Source organism: Gobius niger, assembly GCF_951799975.1.
Source record: "Gobius niger genome assembly, chromosome: 16".
Lineage (NCBI taxonomy): Eukaryota > Metazoa > Chordata > Actinopteri > Gobiiformes > Gobiidae > Gobius > Gobius niger.
The window spans coordinates 10766544-10791955 of NC_136867.1; the positions used below are offsets into that span (position 1 = coordinate 10766544).

The following is a 25412-nucleotide window of genomic DNA, read 5'->3' on the forward strand; positions in this document are numbered from 1 at the left end:
ATTTTAAGCATTGTGTCTTCAAATGTTACAATGTTTTTTTTCTGAGATGCTACAGAGAATGAGATCTACTGAAGTCACTTCCATGATTAAACGTCAAAGATGAGGTGTGATTTTGCCCTTAGACTAAGACTGCCCCCTTTGGGTCAGTACGGAAAATGCAGGGATTAATGAATAAAACCTCATCCTGATATGAAATCAAATAATCTAAAACACCTTAGCTTTTTAAAGGCAATTTTATTGTTACAGCACTTTACTATTTTGGAGCCAATTAGGCGTCATAATTACTTGATCTATAAGTCAAAAATTAAGTCACAAAATACAATTTTATATTTAACAGGTAGTAGAAACAGTAATATACTTAAGAGCAGTCAGATCCCGTCCACTGTCTCTGGATCAGCTCTGAAGGGGGCGTTGGCTATGCAAATGTGCATCTAAAGGAAGCTAACTTCTCAAGTCAGCTCATTGATCTGATTGGGTGGCTTTGTTCTTTCGAACTGAGGTGTCGTGCCCAGTTTACTGTAACAACAGGCCTTGCAGGGAACACACATCTTCAACAGTTCCAGCTACTGCATGCACGACTCATTGCAGGGAATGGGATTTTTCTTATGACAAACAATAATAATAGGGACAGAGATGGCTCAAACTTATCAAAGACATGAACGGGCACACAGAGGGGAGGTGAGCTGCATGCTGGTGGGTGATGGAGCTGTGGGAAAAACCAGCATGATCATCAGCTATATCTTCAATGGATACAACAGCGACTACAAGCAAACCGCTTTTGATGTCTTCACTGGTAAGTAGCACAATGATAACATTCAGGAACTGTAACATAAATGTATAGAAGAAACCCTTTTACACTATGTTTTTCCACTTAGGCCTCGTTCACGTCAATGGAAATCCAACTCGGATCAAACTCATTGACACAGCGGGACAGGTAATTTTTTCAAAGAGTGGTCATGATTTTTTTAGATTAGTCATAGATGTTTTATTCTGTGTCGTGATTTGTAACATTTCGCCTTTACTTCAGGATGAGTTTGGTCACCTCCGCTCCCTGTGCTATTCCCACGTGGACGTCTTCATCCTCTGCTTCAGCCTGGTCAACCCCGCGTCCTTCCACAACGTCGCCACAAAATGGATCCCGCAAATTCGCTGCCGCAACTTCACGTCGCCAATCGTTCTGGTCGGGACGCAGTCGGACCTCTGCTGCAGCGTGGACGTGCTCCTCCGCCTGGACCAAAGGAACACAAAGCCGGTGCACTTTAAACAGGCTAAAAAACTGGCAAAGAGAATCCGAGCGAGCGACTATGTGGAGTGTTCGGCCCTGACACAGCGCAATCTTAAAGACGTCTTTGACTCAGCAATATTCGCAGCCATCAAGAACAAACTGCACAGCACAGGTGGGACGACCAAGCAGCTGAGCATTGCCAAAATGGTGAAAAGCATGTCTTACCGTGGCTGGAGGAAAATCTTCTCCCATTAACAATTTGGCTCTTTTGATTGACTTCATATAACTGTAAATATATTTGTGTGGAAGTCAATGCATTTGAAAAGACTTATGTATATCTCTCTTCTCTTATATTTGTGATGTGTTTGTTAGTTTTATCAATGTGTGTATTTCCTGTGTCCTGTCCTTTTCTTTAGTAAACATGTGAATTATAGAGGTTAGACTGACTCACTTGTGGTTCTTCTTTGACAGTACGAAATTGGAGGGAAAAGCTAAAGTGTTAAGAGTTTCTGGGACAAATGGTCACCTGCTGATACTTTGAAGTGATAATTACCACAACAAAGCCCAGTTAATTCTGTCCTCAGTGTGATGCAATGTGAAAAGAATCCTTATTAAACTTTCTCCACTGGGAAGTTTTGTCCAACAGACATGTTAGAATTGTCAAGTTGAGAGTACACAGATTACATTTGGTCATTGTTCCCGCGTAATGTATGTACATGTGATGAATTCATAAATAATAGAAACACTTAATTTGAAGATGTATGAAACGTGTTGCCACAATTCAAAGGGTTGTTAGTGAGTTATTGCTCCTTATTAGCAAAATCGAACAACCTCATCCATTTTGCTGGACAGTGATCTTCCTGCTACAGTTATGATGCCACAGAATGAATCCCTCCAGTTCTCCACTTTTGAGCTCACACACTATATTAGGATCCATGGCCAGTCAGAGAAAAAATTATAGGAAGTAGAAAGTCCAATAGGTCAGTACACCACATTAAAAATATTTAGGATAGTTAAACAGTTTTACGACATGTCACTTTAACTCTTCATTCCACCGTTCTTTTTTTCTTTCTTTCTTTTTGTCTAAATATGAAATAAGCCAAGCCAAACAAAAATATGCTAAGTAAGGAAAGAATAGGAGACAACACATATCCTGTATTAAAATTATCATCTGCTGTATTTGTTATGATCTGTTCTTTGTTATATCCAATTACAAGTATCAAGATGTCTACAGCCTCCTGAGTTACATTTACTCAAGTACAAGTAATTGTACTTCTTGGAGAAGTTTTACCTTATGGTATTTATAACGTATACTTGAGTGTTATTATAATGAAGTCTGCACCAGTTCCACAGTGAGTAAATCTGTGATTGACAAAAGTTTCAAGTTGACCCATAACATAAAATACTTTACATCTCTTCAGAACAATTATTTTTGTATCATTTATTTCTGACATTTCCTATTTTTTCCAATACTAGCAATTCATTCAAAGTATAGTTGCACTTGCTTTGGTTTAGGTCCTCTCGAGCCGCCTCTGAATATCACATCAGAGGCTGTTGTTAAGAAGTATCACTTATGAAAAGCTAATAATAACTTCTAATAAATTGACTTACACACAACGGGCCGACAATATAAAACATTACAAAATCTGGGTCTGAATTATTTTTTACCTGTAGCCAACAATCGAGCTGACCTTCTAAATGACCTCTTTACTGGTTCGCTAGCGTTCATGATACAGATCTGCACCGCGGCCTGCACGTAATGTTTTTTTTTTTTTTAATTATCATTTATTTATTTATTTATTTTTTACTTCTTTTACATTACATTTTGAAATGTATTCGGCAAATCATAAAAAAGGAAATTAAAACGAAACAGACTTTGGTTCCGCACGTAATGAAAAATAAGCTGGGGAACACTCTCTCTAACACTACATTTCCCATCATGCAACAGCACCACCCTCCCTTGACCCTGCCTGAAAATAATCTGATCAGCTGATCTGACCTGGCAACAACATAGCGTAGCTACAGAAAACTGAAAGGGAGGGGGCTGAAGAACAAAACAATGACACTGCTCGGACGGATTTAAAAAGCACTACGTTTTATTTACAAGACTTTATGAACATTATCGCACGCCTTTTTGCCTCCCATGTACCGTGTGCGAAGCTGAGAACATATCCCCCGAGCACTGGACATCGACGGGCTGTTGTTTTTGTTGATGTAACACAGCTACTTGACATTACAGTTGGCTAGCTGCGGCTAACTGGCTACACTCTCGACTCTGTACAGCCTGGTAATATCATTTTTTGGGTAGATTGTCCGCAGCTAATCGAAACCCACTAACAGTAAGCTACATGTATTTGCTTTGAATAGTACATGGTATTCCGGGTGGATCTGTGAGCTGTCCAGGGTTATTCATTTGCTAGCTAGCCCGTTGTTGTTCGCCTCTATTTGCTCGTACTGTGTGTTTTCTTCAGGGAGTTCGCTGCTTCTTTGTTGTTTTTATTTTTATGGCTAAAGATTATGCTAGTTTGAACTGTTGACGTATGTAAGACACTGTGTTTACCACCAGAGTGTTGATACGGGCTTTATATTTGTTATTTATAGAATTTAGCTACCTCATAAACATGCAGCATTATTAGTTTAATTTATCCCCTAACATAGGAAACATTGTATTAGCTCATCTACTTCTTCGCGTGTTATTATTGTGGTTTCTGTCCACAGGGTTGTAGTTTCAAGGCACAAGAGTTGTCACTTTTCCCCACATTTTGCTTTGTGAGAAACGATGAGTAGCCATGGCTCATCGTCTGAAAAAGGTGTTAACACGAGTCTGATATGTCAGGAGAGTTACGCTTGCGGTGGCTCAGAGGAGGCAGCTTTCGAGTGCGACGAGTGCCGGAGCCTGCAGTGCGCGCGGTGCGAAATCGAGCTCCACAACCAGGAGCGCCTGAAGAACCACGAGCGCGTTCAGATAGGTCCCGGTCACGTGCCGTACTGTGACAACTGCAAAGGTAAAGAGGGGAACGGGGGGAATGGGGGGGACGCGGGCAAGAGGCAGAGGGCCGTGGTCCGCTGCCAGAACTGCAAAGTCAACCTGTGCCAAGACTGTCAGAAACGCACGCACAGCGGAGGCAACAAGAAGAAGCACCAGCTCACCACGTACCCGCCGCCGCCTAAACGCCCTGAGCCCAACTGTGTCCTCCAGGCACCTGCGCCCACAGCAGCGGCACCGGCGAACAAACAAGCTGAGGAGGCAAGATCTCAGATGTTGAAAGTCTTGGAGAAGGTGTCCAGTTTTCTCCTTGTCGATGAAAATGAAGAAATACAGGTAGTTACACTTACTTTTTCTCCTTGCTAATAAAACTGCCTACCATTTTGCTAACTTCCATTTTTATTTCCTCTGAAGATAAAAGAGGACAGTTCATTCATAAAAAGCCTAAACTGCAACCCAGATCAGCTGCTCAAGGTGGTATCCATCTTCGGGAACACCGGTGAGGGCAAATCCCACACGCTGAACCACACTTTCTTCATGGGCAGAGAGGTGTTCAAGACTTCGCCCGCTCAAGAGTCCTGCACTGTGGGCGTGTGGGCAGCGTTCGACCCGTTTCACAAAGTGGTGGTGATCGACACAGAGGGACTTCTTGGGAACAGCTCCAAGCAGGGCCAGAGAACCCGTCTGCTGCTGAAGGTGCTGGCCATCTCGGACCTGATCATTTATCGAACCCATGCGGACCGACTCCACGATGACCTGTTCAAATTCCTGGGAGATGCCTCCGAGGCTTACTTGAGGCATTTTGCCAAAGAGTTGAAGGCGACGTCGGCTCGCTGTGGCTTGGATGTGCCGCTGTCCACGCTGGGACCGGCTGTTGTCATTTTTCATGAGACCGTCCACACGAAAACGCTCGGTTCAGGTAAAGCACATTCAACAGATACATTATCTATTCAATACTAAGAACACTCTTTCGGGGTAAGGTGGATGTGACCGTCAGCCTTTTGAGCTGAAACACAGATAATTACAGGCTTGGCAAATATTAGACTTTGGTGTCAACAGTTGGAATGTGAACCTTTTGAGAAATGTGTAAATACTAGTTTTGGTTCGACAATACCACACAATCCATGAAGAAGACGTAAAAACAAAATGGCAGATCTATACTGAGCCACATGTTTAATTGCGTACATAAAACACCTAGTAGATTTTTCTGACAGTTCCGATTGTGATCTATATTTACATACAAGCGACAATTCAGCTGACAGTGCGCATTTCTATGTCCAGGAGTCAGAGAAAAAATGACTCCTGTATGTTTTATCATGTACTACCTAAACAATGTAATGTTTTTGTTATTGCAAACACTCATAAAAGTGAATTAATCTGTTCCAAATAATGACTGTATTTTTTTTCCAAACTTGTGATACAGAGTCCCTCCGCTATTTACTGAACAGTAGTGTTATTATGTCAACACTATCTTTCTGTTTTGTCTTTTCAGATAAGTCGTCCGAGTCGGTGGACAGGTTGTTGCTGGAACGTTTCAGAAAGGTGTCTCGGTTTCCAGAGGCCTTCAGCTCAGTCCAGTACTGGGGCACGCAGACGCTGAACCCCCCCACTGACTTTGGTGGTCTGCAAAATAAACTGGAGCAGCTCCTGGATAACAATGCCACGCGTTCACCGCGCACGCCTGCTGTCATCTACAAAGCTCTACATGTAGGACTGCAACCACTGTGTTCTATACATTTAATTCTCACTGGAAAACATAATATAATTTGTTTTTTTAGGCCCTCAGTGAACGCTTTAATGGGGAAATTGCAGATGAGCTGGTTGCCCACAGCTGCTTCTTCCCTGATGAGTACTTTACTTGTTCCAGTTTATGCCTGAGCTGTGGGTCAGTAGTTTGCCCCTTAAGTAGCTTTAAAAGTTAGCAAAGGTTTTATTTCTTTGGTGATAATATCAATTATTTTGTCAGGTGTGGGTGTAAGAACAGCATGAACCACTTAGATGAAGGATTGAGCCACGACGCAAAGCATCGCTGCCGTTACTCTATCCAGTATGATAATCGCATTTATACCTGCAAGGTAAGAAGGTCTAATGTGTGCAATGTGAAAACAGGGAATCTGATACTAAGGGAATAACTATTATGTACTATTTATGCCATTCTCTGTTAAGGCTTGTTATGAAGGGGGAAAAGAAGTCATTGTTGTACCTAAGACATCTGCTTCTTCAGACTCTCCGTGGTTGGGACTTGCCAAATATGCTTGGTCTGGGTGGGTATACCCATGTGATCTCTAACGTCCAAAACAACTCTTCAGTCTGGTTTTGTTATTTTATCAAGTGTGACATTGACCTCCAAGCCCTTTCTATCAGTAATACATACAATAATCGAATAATGACTTGTTTATGATCATGTTTTTTCACATATTACACTGTGCAGATATGTAATTGAGTGTCCTAACTGTGGAGTGATCTATCGGAGTCGTCAGTATTGGTATGGTAACCAGGATCCAGTGGATACAGTTGTTCGCACAGAGATACAGCACGTATGGCCAGGGGTAAGAGTATTTCTTCAGAATAAGAACTTTGATTTACTTAGTTATGTAATTAATAATCAAACTAACGTACTTGTCCTATGTTATTGCAGTCAGAGGGCTTTTTAAAGGACAATAGCAATGCTGCACAGCGTTTGCTAGATGGAGTTAACCTGGTGGCCCAATCCGTGTCAGAGCTCAGTGTGAAGCCTACCAAGGCCGTCACCTCTTGGCTGACTGATCAGATCGCTCCGGCCTACTGGAAACCCAACTCCCTGATCATGGTGAGTGGGTTAGTCCCGCCGTACAGCCTCTCCCATCAGCAGCCAAGTTAGCACTTTGATATTATTAAGGCTGTTTGGCATCTCTGGTGTTTTTGTGCTATTATGATCACCCAAGTCAAAACCTAGACAGATGCAGAATGCACACGCACTATCAGTCACAAGCAATATGTTTTTCTTTTGTTGTAGGTGTGCCATAAATGTCATGAAGTCTTCCAGGACAATGACACCAAGCATCACTGTCGTGCCTGTGGAGAAGGGTTTTGTGATGGCTGCTCTTCCAAAGCTGCTCCAGTCCCAGAGAGAGGCTGGGGTCTCACCCCAGTCAGAGTCTGTGATGTCTGCTATGAACAAAGAGCTTCATATGCAGGTGTGCAGACAAATGTTCTCTATTTGACCATGTGTGTCCCTATATAATGAGGTTAATATTTCGACAGAAGTGCCTAAAGTTGAACTTGAGGAAGATGAAAGTGGGAACCTTGCCAGGAAGGTTGGTGAAGCAGTGACAAACACCTTTGGGGTTGTGGTCACTGCAATTGACATCCCACTTGGTGAGTGTTAAACCTGGATGTTGTTGTTATGTAACAGGTTTGCCCTTATTAAAGTTAATATAAGGAAATACTGCCCTCTGGAGGCGTTTTGCTTATTTGCAATGGACTCTAAGGCCTGTCAAGCAGGTGCAAGCTAACTGAGCTCCTCCTTTTGGCCAATATGGAATGTCCTACTAACCCAGTTCTGATGGGGTTTTTTACAGACTACTTGCTGTACCTTTGTTTTATCCCAAAATGTGTTTCATATAATTATAAAATTGAATAAATAAACAACACTGATAAAGGAGTAAATATGTAAATCTATGTAACACTTTGTAACATTTTTAATTTGAATACTGGTACCCGGGTCTGGGAGCATTAAATAAAAAGCAGTTTTGTTCAAACACATTTTGGTATTTTACAGGGGTGTAGGATTGTGGCACATATACACATATAGGTGTTGTGTCTTATGTACGTTTTCTTTTAGGTCTGGTAAAAGATGCGGCTCGACCTGCCTACTGGGTGCCTGACCAGGACATCTTGTCCTGTCATAACTGCCAGCGTGACTTCAGTACTAAGTTGTCCAAGCACCACTGCCGTGCATGTGGCCAAGGAGTGTGTGATGACTGTTCCCCTGAGCGTCGCCCAGTGCCGTCAAGGGGCTGGGATCATCCTGTTCGCGTCTGCATCGGCTGCAACCAGAAACCTGGTGAACTTTAACAAGACGTCCTTCCTTCCTCAGATCAGCAGAAAGAACCACTCACTCTGTCACTGCTATACCTCTGTTACGACGGTTCTGTCTGTGTCTGTGGAGAGGAAGCTTTCATCATAGTGTAGTATGTAGGACATTTAGCAGATTTGGGATTTAAGAGTTTCTGTGGCCTTTCAGAACAGCCAGAATATGTTCTTCTATTCTATATCCTCTTGACACAAATCCCAAATTTGATGTTTGAGCTATTTTTGTACTATCAGAAAAAGTAAAGAAAAAAAAACCCTATATCATTAAAACTATTTGTTTTCTTGAAAACCTTGTTAGGTTGGTTTGAATAGGTTTAGCAATTCTTGATATTAAGTAATGTTTTCAAATGTCGTATTGTAATGGCAAAGAGAACTTTTAAATCCATGCAGATATCCTGCAGGGTTCTTGCATGCTGTATTGCAACATTTTAGTTTTTGCACTAAGCCTCTTCAGCTGTTCTAGGCTGTTGCTTACCATGGCCAAAAACCAGATATACTGCTGTTTTATGTCATCTGTGTGGAATTGCGCTCATACCACATTTGAGTCTTGATAAGTGGATATCTGGTGTGCCAAAATCATTCAGGTCACTGTGTCTGTGTGATAATGTTAATATTTGATCTTGTAACTTGTGGTTGTACGAAATATAGACGCATATAGAGGAGTGTACATTTATGATGTTATTTATGTATCAAAGAAAAAAAAAAAAACATTTAGCATTATTTTTAGCATCTCTGGCATGCATGATAGTTTGACAGAGATCCAAGGCCTTGTTTATTCAGAGGAAACTCTGAAAACGTCTGTACGAAGATTAATTTTAATATGTACTTGTTACACACTACATGTCATTTTTTTCTTTTATTATGTTTTAATCGTTGTCTTAATATTTTCACAAACCCAGAATTGTCCACAAAGCTTTCATTTCACCTGATTACGGGTCTATCTTGGAGAAAGACTGGATAAGGATTATTGACAAATCTTTTTAACAGATTAATCCTTTATAAACTTAGCATTATAGTTTTTTGATATCATAGTATTATGCTTTATTGTAGTTTTCATTCTTCATCTTCTATCACCCTGTTCACCATTGTCAATCAAAAACATGTTGACAGATGTTTGAATGTGGCCACAATACAGTACAGTAAACCCAGTATATAAAAAGACTGAGAGCTTTAATATTTTTTTGTTCACATATATTTTTGTTACATGGAAAATATAAATAATATGAGTATCTGAAAAGTTATGTTTGCGTGCTTCTATTATGTCACAAAAAAAAAAAGTTTCTGAACACTTTTTAGTGGGTAAACCTTTGTTTCTGATGTTTTGTCTCCTTAAAAAATAATTAGTCTAAACTTTGTGTAATTTTTTCAATTGCTAATATTGCACAGTAAATATCTGTCTGATTACTTGAGCCCCCTCTCATTCTCATGCAAATTGTGTATTGTTGTGTATGAAAGATACAGTTTTTGGCAATGTATTTTGATTACACCCTTTCATAGCTGACGGGCCTCACTGACTTTAAAAAGTATAGCTGACTAAATTAACTTTACAGATTAATGTGCGGTTAACAAATTGTTGGAAGATTTGCATTAGATTAAAGATGTATCAGACCCATCTGTCAGAGCCGAAGCTGAACTGCCTCCATGTCTTTGCTGTGTATTTCTGTGTCAGTCTGTGTGAAACCACTCATTGTATGTTGGCGCAAGAGACTTGTGTGCATGCCTATGTATTATAAGCCTTGCTGCCATTTCCCAATAGCACAGAAGCTTCAGATCAAGTGAGGAAAAACATTTGCGTGGTGCTTATTGATGATGATAAATGATTCATAAATATTTTAATAAATAATTAAGCACAAGCTTCCATGTTGGTGTTCTATGGCTCTTGCACTCGACCCCAGATGGCCAAACAGGAAATAGCTGTTACTTATCTCAGCACCAGTGAGTGGATATTTGACAGTAGTAGCCACAGAAGTTGAGACGTGAACAATACAAATACAAGGGAAAACCCTTTAAAATCATTTTGACAGTTTACCCCACAAAGCCACGCCCTATCTGCCTTTGCTGCCCGGGGATTGGTCCGTGGATTCAGACCGAGCTCTGATTGGTCAGCTCCTGTAGGTTTCCCTCAGAACTGCAAGACGCCGATATAGCGTTACATTGTAGCAAAATGGCGGCTGTCATTCAGAATCCACTAAAAGCGTAAGTATTTCAGACATTAAGGAATTTATGATTAATTACTTATTGTGCCAACTCGTTTGTCCTCAACGCCTATTCCCGCATGTTGTTCCCAGCCGTGTGCATTTGTCTGGCGACGCTGTCCAAATGCATTTTGTCTACTTCTTGCATGATAAAGTAGACTCGTCGTATACTTCTTTTATTCCATGAAATATATCCGCTTGTTTTAAGCATTAACGCGTGGCTGCCCGATATCGTGGTCGTGCGAGCAAGAGCGTTTTGTTTGCATTGCTTTGCACTAACAGAATGTCGTCTTTAGAAGGCTATAAATTTATTCGGTAAACTGTCGACAACGTGCGAGAACGCAGCGCCCAGTAATAATTAAAAGCTGCTTTTCCCGTGCTCGGTTGGGCAGAGCTGGCGAATATCATTTGACATTCCGAAACTCGTTTACAGTTGGTGTGAATTGTCGACATGTCAACTTTGGCTCCTCCAAGCGCAGACGTGGTCAGGACCCGGTAAAGCAAGCAAGGGAGGAGGCATTTTGTATTTGCATGCTCGCTGGCTAAATCGACCAAAGTGACAGTCTGTGCAGTGTGCTGTTGGAAAATGCAACTATCTTCCTGGTCATGCCGCAAGTGCACGAGACCTTCTATCTTTCTAACTTCAAAGACATGCTCCACCTATATGTCTGCATTTCTCCTTTGTTCTTCTGTGCACAAGTTGATCTCCATTCTGTGTCTCTTGTACGCCAACTTTGTCATTTATCATTTCTGTGACGTGACAAAAACACACAAAAAACACAGGCTCGTGCTTGTGGTGGCAAGGCAGACTTGACTGTGCCTTTAAGTGGAGGAGTACTGGAGATTAGCTCGGTCCAGGATCCGGGCTCCATCTGTCAGACAGAGATGCTCCGACAGAGAGAGAGGAAGTGTTGGCCACAAGCAGTAGACCCATCTGCTGCTGCTCCACAGAGGTCCACTCCTCGCTGCCCTCCAGACCAGCACTCACAGGCCGGACCAGTCAACACCCTGTCTTCCCTCACCCCCACACGCTCTTGTGGGATCGGTGCTAGAATAGGCTGACGTGTGGATGATTGAGTGAATAACTGCTTTCATGCTATACGTTATGGCTTGGATGTTGCAATATATAGGCTATTAAAAGTATCAGAATGTTGTCTTCCTGGTCTTTAAGATTCATTGTGTTTTTTGTTGGGTGTTGAGGGGACGCAAGCATTTCAGTTTCTAGTATTCGACATTATTTCTCCAGTGCTACGAGGCTCACCATGATTTTGCAATATTGTGTGGTAAGTACCATGTCAATACAGTGTCATGAGAGCCGGGTTATTGTTACACCCCAGTATGGTGATTGTGACATTAAACTCTGAATCTTTTACTGCACCTTGGAACGGAATGCATTTGATAGATCTATTGTTTACTACGGATGCAAGAAGCACTTCATTTGTTGCATTGTTTTCACAGGCGTATTGGCCCCTGAATGTTTTCGCGCCGCCCCGGAGAACATTGATAAAACGATATTGGATTGTGTTGCCTGTCAAGATGCTGCTTCATCTTTGAGACATTTTGACATTCATATGTGGAACGTCTCCTTGCTGTAGTCTTGTGCTTAATGAAGTGTTTCAATCTGCTATAATTAGCCTCTGTCTGGGGTTTCTGACTTCATTTCACACTTTTGTCACATTGTAATTAGTAACACTTGACACTAATTGGATGTTACTCCTGTGGACCGGTTTGACCTTTTTATATGAAGATGATTCAGTTTAGGACGAGGAGGTGGAGAAAGTCTGATGGTGCGGATGGAGCTTTTGGCCTGCGTGTGCTCGCCAGTGAGCCCTGTCCCTCATTTTGAGCCATGGGCGGACACTAATCTCCAAAATCTGCTGATTAAAATGGAGGCTGGAATATTTAATTAATAAAGAAGCCTATGGGGGCGTCAGTCAAATTGCGTCTGGACTCTTATGTCTTTAGGCTCCCGATTTCTCATCAAGCGGCCCCCGTCGCCTTCATCAGCTCTGTGATTTAAGTACGGAGGGCATTAGGGAGCGTGACTCAGGATGGCGATGGTGTGGAGGTGGTCTGGTTGGTCCTGCCCTTACAGACTGCACGGGGCACTGATTGCTGTAATAATCAGGGCTTGAGGAGGCAGTCAGTCCCACACCGTATGGGCTGCTTGGCTAACCGTAGTCCACAATCAGATGTATTCAAATTGACTGTTGACACATGCTCGCATTACGGAGCCAGCCATGTGACACAGGGGACCGTTGACAGGAGCTTGCTGATAAAGGAGGCCCTGCTGGGCACAAGATTTGCCTTTGTTTCTTGCCTTTGTATGCATTTGCAACACATACCTTTACAGCTTTTAGTACGCAGGTCAACTCAGTGGCCAACTTTAGTACAAGCAAACTCTGGACTACTTTTATATCATTTTATGTCATTTTAGTCTTGTATCCACTTTCTTTCAAACATAACCTGTAAACATAAACATGAGGCTCAGGTGATTCTTTCTATGAAATCTTATGTTGCCCCATCAAAGCAAATTTAAGTTGGAACTATTTTGAAATACCACCAAGTGTTTCTGGCTGTGTCACTCTCCCTATTTGAGTTGGCGATTTTGTGATTCAGTGCATCTTTCCTCCTCTTTTCTTATTGCTGCTTTAGGCTCAAAACAGACACCCCCCCCACCCACCCACTCCTATTGATCAGCCCCTGCCACGCTGTGAGTGAGCGACTGGCTGACTCGGCCAATCACAGTGAACTGTGAACCGAGAAGCAGCAGATTACTTTAGTTGCAATTTAAAGATAGCAAGTGTATCACCAAGCCCTCAAGTCTATAATATAGACGTTATGTCAATGTGTCATAATGCAAAGCAGAAAACAAACCAAACAAAAAAGGCTTATTTGAATAGAATAGGTCTCTCAGACTTTACGAACCTGATCCTCCAACTTGCTTCAGTAGCTCATGTAGATCCCCAAATTGTCGAAGCTTCCTCGTGCCTGAACTGTTTGTCTCTGCGCCTGCGTCACCTTTTCCTGTAGCTGGGCAATCCCGAGCATGCCGCTTTGCTTTCAGACCCTTTGGCCATGCTTTCCATCGTACTGGAGGAAGCATTTACAGCTGGTGTGCTTCCAGTAAACTGATATGTCACCGAGCGTCCTGTCAGGGCTGTGTTGATTTGGAGGTATGGCACTGAGGTCTCACAGGTTAGCTTCGGCCTCCTGTTTATAAATACCCCACACATTTGAAGAGACTCAGCCATGACGCTCATTCAGATGGGTAATTTATATGAGCAAACTTCGGGATGTGAAGGATTTTTATAGAAGGGATTGAACTATGAACTACTAAACTAATAAAAGAATCCCACGCATGATTTCAGAACATGTTTGTGAGCAGATTTCCAAACAAAATCCCATAAACCGACACCAGGACATTTAGTTTTGCAGCATTATTTGCAACTATTAAAAACTGCAATTTAGATCTGATTGTGATCCTATATTGATGACAGTTTGATATGCTCAGGTAGGTAGTGCAGGCCCATTGGTTGTATCGCAAGGAGCCAACACTGTAGAACTTGAAGTTGGATACAGATGGAAAGAATTTTGGAAAAACAATGTGAAAGTCTTTGCTGTGGCCATTTTTATAGCAGTTTATTGTGTGGATGGTGCAAATGTCCAACCCAATTTCTGTAAATGGTCTTTTATGTCCACAAGCAGAGCTGTGCTAGTGAAACATTTTACTGCCCCCTTAGGGAAACAGTAACATGCTGTAAGGTGAAGAAAGTGATGTAGTTAATCTATTTTTTCTCCTTAAACATTCTTTAATTTTCTGTTTCATACCTGCTCGCCTCTACTCCCGGCATAATGGCTGCCTCTTATGCCTGGAGACCGATGCCCTGTCTGCACTGCGCCCTGTGCGGCGGGCCTTTGTTCCCCAAACCGAAAATCACCTCACAGGAGTTGGGGCAAAGATGGCGGAAGTGGAAGGCGCAGACAAATCCCACTCCTGCTGCCTCCCCCAAGACCAGTTTTAACATTCCAGGCGCGACTCTCGGCCTGCAGCTCATTAGTTCCACTGCAAAATGGCCGTCTTCCTAATGTTGTAATTGGGAACATGTGGGAGAAGTTCGTTAATGTAGAGGAAAGCACTGCCATGTTGTTCTATGTTTGAGCAGCGCTGAACAGGTTACACAGTAGCTCCAGAAGATTTCCCTGCTCTTTGATATAGTTAAATTGGAACCTGCCCTTGCGCTCTGCACTCTGCTGAGATTAATTAAGTAGGCTAATTACCATAGCAGGCGTGTGGCAGCGATCGAGGGCTCCAATGTGAGATATCCTCCCCCATCTTACTCTGAATATTAACGGTGAAAGCCTGAGGGACTGCCAAAATCTCACTGGCACTGGAGAAAAGTGGAACTAAGACTTTGAGTCCTTCCAGTCTGTGAAATGGCTTATGTGTATTAGGTGCCGAGATTAAAAGTGATGGTAATGTACTTGAATAAGAGCACAAATACTGCCCACATAGGTAATAATGTTAAACATGAGAGAGTCGAATCAAACCAGGTCCCATTGCTCTTTTATCCTCCCACGTGTTCTCTGCTGTCGTGACCACAACTGATTAAGAGATGGTACCCATTTTACAGGATATTACAAGAAAACTTATTATACCATTGTATGGAAGACACTACTGGATTGTGTTGTGAATCTGTATTGATTTTGTCTTTGCTTAGCTTTTTCAGCTACAGTAATAGGTGTAATGAGGTGTGCCTAAACAGAAAGACATAGTGTGGCAGTATAAAAAGTATATCGACTCTTAATCAGTGATTTTAGATTTCAAACGGCTGTGTGACATCTGCCTGTCTGTTTCAGACTTGGAGATCAGTTCTATAAGGACGCCATAGAGCAGTGCCGCAGCTACAATGCCCGCCTGTGCGCCGAACGCAGTGTCCGCCTTCCATTCCTCGACTCCCAAACCGGAGTGGCCCAGAACAACTGCTACATCTGGATGGAGCGCCACCACCGCAGCCCTGGTACACATCCTCCAAGTTACATTATAAATATTATTATTCTTATTAGGTTACCTTTGTCTTTTCACTGCACGGGCGAGTCTCGTAACATAATGTGTGAATCTTAAGTAGGACTCTGACAGGCTGGAGCTGATAGGCTGACACCTGTTTGTGTGCAGGAGTTGCGGCAGGACAGATGTACACATACCCCGCCCGCTGCTGGAGGAAGAAGAGACGGTTCAACAACTCCACAGACTCTCGTCTGGGCATCTACGGCCTCCATCTGGGTAAGACCACTGCTCCCTGTCCACTGCTCCCTTTGGCTCAAATGATTCAAACCAGTGACCATCCCAGATATTTGATCTAAAATCATCTGACTGTGTGTCTGTGAGCCGAGCGGAACAGCCTGCCAGTCACTTTTACGAAGATGAAATGTGGCCTTGCTCACCCTGGCTGGTAAACTTGTTTAGTGAGAAGTACGACATGTAATTAGATTTATCACTGCTGGGAGCAGAGAGGCTGGATGCAGCCGCAGCAGACACTATTTAATAAATGGTACGGAATGGAGCGTTGCCTTCTCGGCCTGCCAATTTAAACAACTTTACCACTCACTCAACACATTGAGCTCTTCCTTCCACTGCCCCTCCTCCTGTTTTCCTCTGTCCACTCACCTCATTGGTCTTGTCTCTTCAGACCTCTTCATCTCTTCATCTCACTTCTTAATCTGCAATTCTGGCTGTGAGTTTGTTTTGTGGCTTGTGTGCTCACCGCTCAGTTACACAGTATTTTGTGCTTATGGCTTGAGCACTCGCTGGGATGTCACACTATCCAATAGAATGTGCATGACAAAAGGAGAATTCTTGCCCAAAAAGTTGTCTGGTCTCTATTTAAGAAAAAAATAAGAAAAAAGTGCAAATTCTGCTTTTATTAAAGTATTAAAGTGAGAAGAGAATAAGTTCTTGTCAGACAGGAGTTTAACTGGCTCTTGCTCTTTTCCTCCTCTCTGTGGTATGGAAGGACTTAAATAATAAAATAATTCATAGAAACAACACGGTTGTGGTCTTTACAAATCTATAAGTCCAACAGGAACGAGCCTGCACAGACAGGAGATGGAGAGAGATTCTGTGAAACGAGCCTTTGTTTCCCACACATTGCATTGTTTCTTATTGTTTTGCACTACGCTCATGCTCGCTCAGGGCCGGCAGCAGCACACTGCCTCTCCCTCAGTACAACAGGCTGCTGTGTGCTGCCTCTGCGCTGGAAGCATAACCTGATTTAACCTGACTCTCTCCAGCAGCCCGCTGTGCAGCTGGCCAGAGGTGCAGAGCACACGGGAGCAGCCACAGTCTGCTTGGGCTCTGTCTATCTGATGCTGTGGAGACTCGGGCTGCATGCACAATCAGCTCCTGCTGCAGGCTGCTGCCGCTCTATTTTTATCCTCCAGCTCCCATGGGTGGGTAGGGACGGATGGAGAGGGGGGGGCTCTGTCTCGTCGCGGATAGTTGAAAGTCAACACGTGCAGCAGACACAATAATGAGGGCCCAGTTATCTCCTTACTAACTCCTGGCTCTTGCTCTTACCTGCACTTCCTTCTCTTGCTCTGTTCAGTATTCGGGAGGCCTCCAGTGGACACAGAGAGAGATGAGGGACTGTAGAGGCCTGGAGTCAGGGGCTTTGAAGTGTGTCCTCTTTTCAAACTGCACAAAGGAAATGGATGATCATGGAGCTCTCTGAGGAGAGAAGACTGTGTGGATGACAGTCAAAGCTTTTGTTTGCTTTGTCATGTCTGCCTAACCTGCTCGCCTACTGCACCATTTGTTTAGATCCTTAGCTTCACTGTCGTAGGATGTGCTTGCTGTATTGAAGATTAGTGACGAGCTATACTGTGGTATAGTGTTTGTTGGATAAAAAATATTTAAGAATGTAATTGTATAATTGACATAAACACAGACTTCAAGCTTTTAAATTGTTTTTTTAGAGTCTAGTAAAACAGAGCAATTTTCCTTATACATTTCATCCAACAAAAAAAGGCACACAAGCCAAATGATACTGGGGGTAGCTGTGATTGTCCTGCGTCATTTCTTCATGTCTGAAGTAAACAATAGGCATGTGATGGCCTGCTCCTGCAGGACTAAGTGGGCTAGTGTTGGGATGATCGGCTTCATGACTGCATGTTGTCTGTGCAGATGGTGGCCTGATGTCCAAGGACTCGTTGCCCCCTCAGAGCACCACACTGGAGGCTCTGCTGCGAGGAGAGGGCCTAGACCGGAGGAACAACACCAAGAACGACGAGGAGAGTCTGCTGGAGATCCAGGTGAGCTCCAATTTATCCTCATGTAGCTGCATACCACTGCCCCTCTGCTCTCAGCCCTGACGTTAAGGGCTGTCAGTGTGTTGTGACCCGACTGGTTGCCAGGGCAACTTGCCAGGTTTTTCCAGATGACCTGCAGGGCTCGCTGGCCCGGGCGCCCTCTCTCTGAAAATCTCTTCTGACTGTACACTCAGTCTGTAGCCTCATTGTAAGACATTATTACCACTGTGTAATAGATTGACTGGGTGGTTAGCGCTCTTGCCTCACAGCATGGAGGTCCTAGGCTTGAGTGTGGACAGTTTGAACCCTACTGTGTGGGTTTGGCTTGTTCCCATTGTCTGGGAGAGGTTTTTTTCTGGGGCCTCCATTTGCACAAAACATGTTTAATAGACTAATATTCCAGCTAGTCACCCCTGACCCTGACGCTGCCCTGCATCGTCCACTGCTCCGCACAGGTTGAACCAGTTCACCCTTGTTTTCTGACATTGGTAAAATTAAACCCCAAATAATAATGAATGATTAAAACGCAGCCATTTTCTTTTAATCCTCAAGCACAAACCAGATAAACGCATTAAAACCCTGGCAAAAGGTTTTAATGTGTGAAAATGACGTAGCTGAGAAAATCCTTTATTTTCCTCACAAGCTGCTTGCTCAGTTTTTGTTTCGTTTTTTCCCTGCGTTTTTCAGAGGGTTTTGGAGGCAGATGCAGCTGAAGATGCTTTTGACGATGATGAAGACTTTGAGGTGGACACTCCCAAGAGGAGACATCGGGGAAAAGGAAGGGTAGGCGCGTGTTGAAGCAGCCATTCAGGAACAACAGCATTACTGGCCTCCGTTTACACAGTCTGTGCTTTGTCAGGGTCGGGGCTCAGGTCGAAGGAAGGCCGACTACGATGATGACAAGCCATACGTCTGCGACAGTGAGCAATGTCTCCATTCACACATTAGTAGTTTTCGAAAGTTGACACATATGCACTAGCGCTGATTACAAGTCTTGACATAAAAAATGCAGATTGGTTCCTTTTTCACGTTAAAAAAAAAACATTTAACGTGTGACACGGTGTACAGTATTTAAAGGACACAAGAGCCCCTGTTTGTATATCTGACTGTGGTGTCCCTGTACATACAAGATGCATGTGGAAAAGTCAAGTGAGGGTGTAGGATTTTCAACTAACGGTCTCGGCCTAATTACTGTGCATTTCCTCCTCCTCTTTTTCAGGCAGATACAAACCCAGGCAAAACTCCAAACCCACACCCACAGGTATTCGCACGTTTACTGTGTTTTTCTTGTTTTGATCGATGGTTAAATAGAGGGTTTCAGATGCAGTAATTATTGATACAGGCCATTTATTAAGAGCCTTCGGTCACCTGTAACTGAGACGTAGTTATTATGCTGTCTGCTTTTTGCTTTTATAGAATGACGGGGGCAGAATTGAAATGGCTTCCTTTTTATTTTTCAGACAAGCGTTAGGGAAAAGACTTTTATGTAAAATAGTCAACATGCAAGGTCCTCTGATTTAAACCTGTGCCCTCTGGTTTTCCAGTGTGTGCAAAGCGTTACAGGAACCGAACAGGACTTAGCTACCACTACACCCATTCCCATATGGCAGAGGAGGAGCGACCCGGAGAGAGGAGCACAGTTGTACCAAGAACTCTGTCTGTACCCCAGACTGACAGACAAAAACGTAAGCAATGATGTCCAACAAGGATAGAAAAGGGAATTCATTAATTTCATTTTAATTTTTGGTATTTGTAGGCCCAAAAGGCCCAGGCGGTGCAAACATTCCTAACAACTACTGCACTAAATGTCATGGTTCAAAGAAAACGGGTAAATCCGGGTCTCCTTGCACAGCCTGCCAACGCATAGGTGAGCTCGTAACAGATCAAATGTTTGAGCACCATATTTTGCTCTTCTCTTCCTTCTTGTATGCCTGACATTTTTCTCCCTCCCAGCTGACTGTGGGGAAGAGAAGGAAGACGGGACATTCACTGGGGCAGACGAGCTGTTTGGCACCACCTCCGAGAGCGACACATCCACGTTTCATGGCTTTGAGGACGACGACCTGGAGGAATCCACTGCCAACAGCAATGGCATCTCCAGCCGGCACAGATAGAGCACCTTTCACAATGAAGAGACCCGTTTAACTTAACGGGTTCACCTCCGGCGAAAAACTGCTGCTTCTTTTCATTTTTATTTTTCTTGGCGGAAAGCACAAAGTAACCATTTTCAGGAGAGTAATGTGGTACCGCTAAAAATTTAATATTTGGTGGTATTTTATCTACTGAACGCTTTGAGTAATTTATGGACATCTTTTTATATATAATTATACATATATATATGTGTGTGTATATATATATATATATATGTGTGTATATATATATATATATATGCATATATATATATATATATATATATATATATGTATATGTATATATATATATATATATATATATGCATATATAAGACATTGAAGGACTTGCCGGATTTTGGGCGATGACTTCATGCAGACTGATGGAGTGTGTTTTTGTCACTGGAGCCGAAGGATTATACATAAAGAACAGAAACACTGGAGACATTTTAGTTCATTTTTTTAATGAAAGGATTGATATGTCAGAGCAAACTGGACTAGAGCTGCTTGATGTTTGTGAATTATTTGTCCATTTAGGACTATTTTTCTGCTCTAACTCTGGACTAAACTTGTATACTCATGAAGGAACCCCGGAAATGTATGATCTAGTTCTACTTTTTTCTGGAAGAAGATCATAGGCCACTGAAAGGTAAGTTGTTTGACTGCATATGCCTTTTCCCTGAGATATTTGTGTCAGTGCTTGACATGTGTTTTGTGTTGTGCAGGAACACTCAGCACATTGGCTGGACGTTAACAATGAAGTAGAGGATTTAACCTCAGAACTAATGAGCCTTCATGTCCCTCCTGATCAGGCCTAATGCTGTAACTGACTGACTGGGTGAAAATACATCCACTACTAAAGGCTGTGAGGCCTAATTGCAGCAATTGTTCCCCAGACGATATATATTGATTCCTTTTGAACATTTGATATGTGAATTGCTCCAGCTTCTTTCACTTTGCTGGAACTGGACTGAGCTAGGAGAACACTAAAGGCTAGGCCTTTGCCTGTTAGTGGCCAAAGGGTGCGGGGGCCCCTTGGGGCCAGCCTGCCCACTCCTGCTATGTGATCTGATGTGACACTAAGACGCTGTCATTATCCTCACACTGTGCCAGCCTGCCGCTCTGCCGCTCTCCCCAAGAGAACCAGCTCTGACAGCCATGACCCTCCAACCTTATTGGGCCGCAGGTCCCTGTGACCCCAGCCTCGGAGATGGTGCTCTACTCCACCGCTATGACATGCAGACCTCTGGACTACTGCGTGATCGCTGGACACTAAAGCTTTCTCCAAGGTCATTCTGCTTTGAATGAATTGCAGTAATTTCATTTTTTTTGTTGCTTTCTTTCTGTTGTATATTATTTCAGTGATTCAGTTGTTTTTCTTCTACTGTTTGGATACCTCTGTCTTAATCAGGTGCGCATTAGCCTCAACTACTCAGGCATCTTTGATTTCCTCTGCTGTTGATTGTTGAGTCACTGAGTTGAGAGATTGTATTGAGCTGACATCAGGAACACAAACGTGGCCCAGGATCTGTGTTCCCTCAGAAGGCCTGGGATACTGCAGCCTCACACTGAAGGACAGGAACTCTGTGATTAGATGCCTCTGCTTCATCAGCCATGTAAAACCTCTGCTCTCTTCTTTACCGTTCAAACTACTGTGGCATCGGACTGTGACGTGGCGTTCATCTCATAGACTGGGCTCTAGAATTGTCTGCACGGATAGATGGTCATTGTCAAGCCAAGTTGCATTTCCGTTGTGTTGAAATTACGAAGCGACTTCTCCACATTTCTTAAGTTTTGTGTCCGTCATAATCGCTGCAATGTAATAACCTCCGCCTGATCCATAAAGTCTGCCTGAGCACTCGCATGTGCATCCCGTACCATCTGTCTCTAGACCCCTCAGGGACACATCTCTCTGGGACAAAGAACGGATGCGCAGCTTGTCAATAACCTCCTCTTCTTCTGTGTAAAAGTGTGTCTCTTCTTCCAAAGTCATGCCAGAACGTGTAAGCATGTGTCATCGTAACATTATTGATGTTTGACGGACACCGGTGACGGCCGTGCAGATCCGAACAAAAGCAATGGTCAGCGTGTCCTCTGTAGTGTCACCCATCATTGCATTGCCTGTATACCTCCTCAAAGACACAGCAATAGGCCCTACAACTCTCTGGTGACAGAGAGAGAGTGAGTCTGGGTGGGAATGGAGCCAAGAGATGATACCGTTTGTGTCATCTTCAGCTGTACATATGTTGAAATGAAGAGAATGATGTCTTTGTTTGTTAAACTATTTTTATTGTTCTGACAAAATAAAAAAAAGGAAAAACAAGTGAGTTTTCTTCCACGTGGATCTTTAGTGACCTTCAGACTCCGAAGTAGATCAACAACTTTTGGAGTGTTGGACGGCGGTGGATGGGACAGACTTTAAATTAGAACGGGAAAGGGAGGTGGTTTCAGCCCAGAGATATTGATTGGTAGGAGCTGCTTGAGAAATCACAAGTCTGAAGTCCAGCAGCTCATGGAAAAAAAAACGATAGGTCAGTTTGGTTTAGCGATAAACTGTGGGTGATGTGCTGGCAGGTTTAAATGTTTACAAAAAATAAATTAAATGTGGCAATAGTAGCATTCTTAATAGTTTTGTGTTCTGGGTTATACAATGTTAATTTGGTCAATCTATATTCATGCCTTTGCAGTAAAGCCATCTGTGCTGATATAAATGAGAGAAAAACAAAAGCGTATGGCCTGTGTGCAGATAAACGAGTCTGAATTCTCCCCCATCTACAAGACAAAGCCACAGCAGACAGGTCCAGAGCTTTTATTTGGTAACTATGGAGTAATAACAAGTGCTAGAGTGTATCAAGTGCCAGAAGTTAATATTTGCTGATTGAAAAACTAAAAGCACAAAATGCCCTGATTATGTTACATGCATAGTAATGTGCTCATGTCATACAGTGTGCTTTCAATGACATATTGCCAAATTACATCTACAATGCTCTCTATACATACTTTATCGTCATGTTTGTGCAGAGAATAACTTTTGGTACATTGATTTACCATACTTTCTACCATATATTCAGAGGTTACTGGTTTATGACAATTTTAATGTGACCTGTCGTCCTACATCTCTAATATAAAATAAATATATGATTCATTCATTCAGAATAGGTAGTCCACAGTATTACAGTACTGTAGCAGTCATTGGCCACATGAGGGAGCTGTGAGACAAGGAGAATCTCCTCAGTCCGAGTAGAAGGCTCGGCCTCAGTGGAGCAGTGGCACATGGGTGTTAATTTGTTCCCACTTTCCAGTTCTTTATCCTGTCTCAAAGAAAAAAAACTATCCATCCCCTTGTCATTGCTTCATAGTCCAACAACATGCAACAGTAACAAATATATATATATCATGGCACACACTTCGTCAAAGGAAATGGACAGAAATAGCCCTGACAAACATGCGTAAAGAAAAGAGAATAGAAAACCTACTACAAGCACTTTACAGCACAGTAACAGGATGGCAATAGCACAGTACCTACAAGTGTAATAACATGGTAATGACGTTGATTACATGAAAACAGGTCACACCTAATCAAATTCATGCTAACGTGCTGAATCATAGGCCTTGCCCAGTTTAAACACTGTAAAATATCAGGAAATACAGTTTTCTCTATGTATTCAAGCCGAGTTTTCCTGGCTACCTTGCTAATTCCTCCCTATTACCATGTTATTACTGTGCTATAAAGCGTACAGCCCCACATTTAGCAGCAGGTCTTTCAGGTCTAGACAGTAACAGACTTTGTAAAGTTGACTCATTGTATCTCGAAGCATCACCATCGTGTGTAAAGTTGATGCCGTTTCACATGTGCAGCCATTAACCACGGATGAGCCAATAAATCCACCACTTACGGTGATGGAGCCTTTCTGTTCATCTCACCGTCCCCGGCTTTTTCTCTCTGAAATATGAAAGCCGTGGTCCGCTTTGACAACTGGAATGGAAATATTGTCAGCTCCGTTCCGCACGTCTCGTTTCAAAGCGCTATTGTAAAAACACGATATTCATTTTCCAATAGACATTTGAAAGGAACATGCAATATTGCAAAGTGAATGCAACATTAAGCCCTTATGCCGGATTTTGGAATGTAATGAAGCATGGGACAAATCAATTTATGCAGACGGCAGAAACACAGCGGTGACTGCTTTTCATTAGTGATCCAATATGTCAAGTGCTCGGTGGGGAATAGAAAGAACAGAGGAGCATTGGCAGCGTATAAAGAGGGTTTGGATATACTTCTTTCAAACTTAGCACACCTGTTGTCTTTATTGCTGTCCGTGGTGTAGGTAGATAAGAAATGTGGACATGCCTCCGCAGTTTTGATAAAAGAAAGCAAAAATATGCCACACCAAACGATCTGAATAATTCTGCATTCTCTGAGCTGTGCTTTTACACGTAAAATCTGAAAGGTCCCACAGACTGGATGGAGCAGCCCTAGTTTCTATGTGCTTATACCGTACGCTGCATGCCGTGAGTGTGATTTTGAGACCAGTCATTGGACCTCAGCAGGCCGCACAGTGTCGCTCTGAGAGTGGCAGCACCGGCAGTCCTGGGAGAGCGGCCTGGTAGCCTTTCCAATGGTAGCTTGTAGCTCCAGCTCCCGGCTCGATTGTCCCTGCCCAGGTCAGCTGCCCGTCTGGCCGCCAGGGTCCGAATGCGCCCCTCCGGCACGCGGCGTGTCAGGACGACTGCATGAGGCCTGTCAGGCGCTTTCCTGTCAACGACTTCCCCTGGAAAAGCCAAAAGCAGAGAATATCACCGAGGATAAGGATTAGAAAACGCCACTCCTCTTTCAAAATTCATTCAAAGTGTAATATGGCTGTAGGTGCGAAAGCTGATACGCTGAACGTGAGCCAGCCAGTGTGCGTTTGTGACATGAGCAGCCCCAGCTCGTTTGGACTTACCACGGTGCGCGTGAACTTCTCCAGGGAGGTGCGGCGGCCCTGATCGGGGTCTGCAGGAGCGGGCTGTTGTGGAAGGGGGGAGGCAGGGTGAGTGTTTGGGTTAACATACAGGTGTCCATGACGTGGGCGGAGTTAGTGGCACAGAGGAGGGAGGACACGCGTTGGTAAAATAAAGAAAGGAAAATGTGGAGACAGATGAAGGGCGTCAGCAGTAAGAGCAGTGTCCAAAACAGAAATGGCAATAGCATGAGGAGAGGCAGCAGTGATTCGCTATGCTCCATATTACACAGTACACTAGGTAAACATACACAGTAACGCTGAGGTGAAACTTTGAGAGAACTAATGAGACTGCTCCCGTTTACATCGCCGCGCAGTATTGATAGTGGCATTTTAAAAGCTTCTCGAAATGCCAGTCCATATTAGCAGCTAAAGGCAATTAGCCTAATCGCTGAACATTAGACACAATTAAAGGGAAAAGTAAAGTCGTTTATTGTCATGGTTACTGTTCAAGAGAACAAGCGGGCCTTTAGCAAAGTAATCCCCCTTAAA

At 43.2% G+C, this 25412-nt stretch overlaps 4 protein-coding genes and 1 long non-coding RNA gene across 7 annotated transcripts in view; 4 read left to right on the forward strand and 1 right to left on the reverse strand.

Annotated features, from left to right (window-relative positions):
* Positions 1–633: 633 nt before the first annotated feature.
* LOC306976347 (rho-related GTP-binding protein RhoU-like) lies at positions 634–1480 on the forward strand (the record flags this gene model as incomplete). The annotated part of the gene is made up of 3 exons (XM_079574267.1): positions 634–793; positions 876–934; positions 1028–1480. 3 exons carry the CDS (start codon positions 634–636, stop codon positions 1478–1480), a joined length of 672 nt encoding a protein of 223 aa, XP_079430393.1.
* Positions 1481–3920: 2440 nt separating this feature from the next.
* On the forward strand, positions 3921–10130 carry LOC306976213 (zinc finger FYVE domain-containing protein 1-like). 2 transcript variants are annotated; one of them, XM_079574109.1, is made up of 11 exons: positions 3921–4547; positions 4626–5130; positions 5704–5918; positions 5990–6096; positions 6178–6286; positions 6378–6475; positions 6643–6760; positions 6850–7020; positions 7207–7387; positions 7458–7568; positions 8035–10130. In XM_079574109.1, the coding sequence occupies exons 1-11, from the start codon at positions 4005–4007 to the stop codon at positions 8265–8267; spliced, it is 2391 nt and encodes a 796-aa protein (XP_079430235.1). In that variant the 5' UTR covers positions 3921–4004; the 3' UTR covers positions 8268–10130. The 2 variants fall into 2 exon arrangements, with proteins under 2 accessions (XP_079430235.1, XP_079430234.1); XM_079574108.1 differs by having other exon boundaries at positions 3922–4547; positions 7455–7568.
* A 282-nt stretch (positions 10131–10412) lies between these two features.
* LOC306975396 (zinc finger protein DPF3-like) lies at positions 10413–20106 on the forward strand. The gene is made up of 10 exons (XM_079572912.1): positions 10413–10481; positions 15341–15501; positions 15657–15764; positions 17664–17791; positions 18476–18571; positions 18648–18708; positions 19008–19049; positions 19333–19473; positions 19545–19655; positions 19742–20106. Exons 1-10 carry the CDS (start codon positions 10450–10452, stop codon positions 19900–19902), a joined length of 1041 nt encoding a protein of 346 aa, XP_079429038.1. The 5' UTR covers positions 10413–10449; the 3' UTR covers positions 19903–20106.
* A 149-nt stretch (positions 20107–20255) lies between these two features.
* Positions 20256–22240, forward strand: LOC306975399. Its single transcript, XR_013793702.1, has 2 exons — positions 20256–20566; positions 20643–22240. It is a non-coding gene; the product is annotated as an uncharacterized lncRNA (long non-coding RNA).
* A 1328-nt stretch (positions 22241–23568) lies between these two features.
* LOC306975395 (regulator of G-protein signaling 6-like) overlaps positions 23569–25412 on the reverse strand; it is a 38561-nt gene continuing 36717 nt past the window's right edge. Inside the window, exons 16-17 of one of the 2 annotated variants that reach the window (XM_079572910.1) lie at positions 24864–24926; positions 23569–24689 (exon numbers count right to left, since the gene is read on the reverse strand). In XM_079572910.1, coding sequence (XP_079429036.1) covers positions 24639–24689; positions 24864–24926 — 114 coding nt within the window. In that variant the 3' untranslated portion in view covers positions 23569–24638. The remainder of the gene's footprint in view (positions 24690–24863; positions 24927–25412) is intronic. The other variant, XM_079572911.1, reaches the window with a different exon arrangement.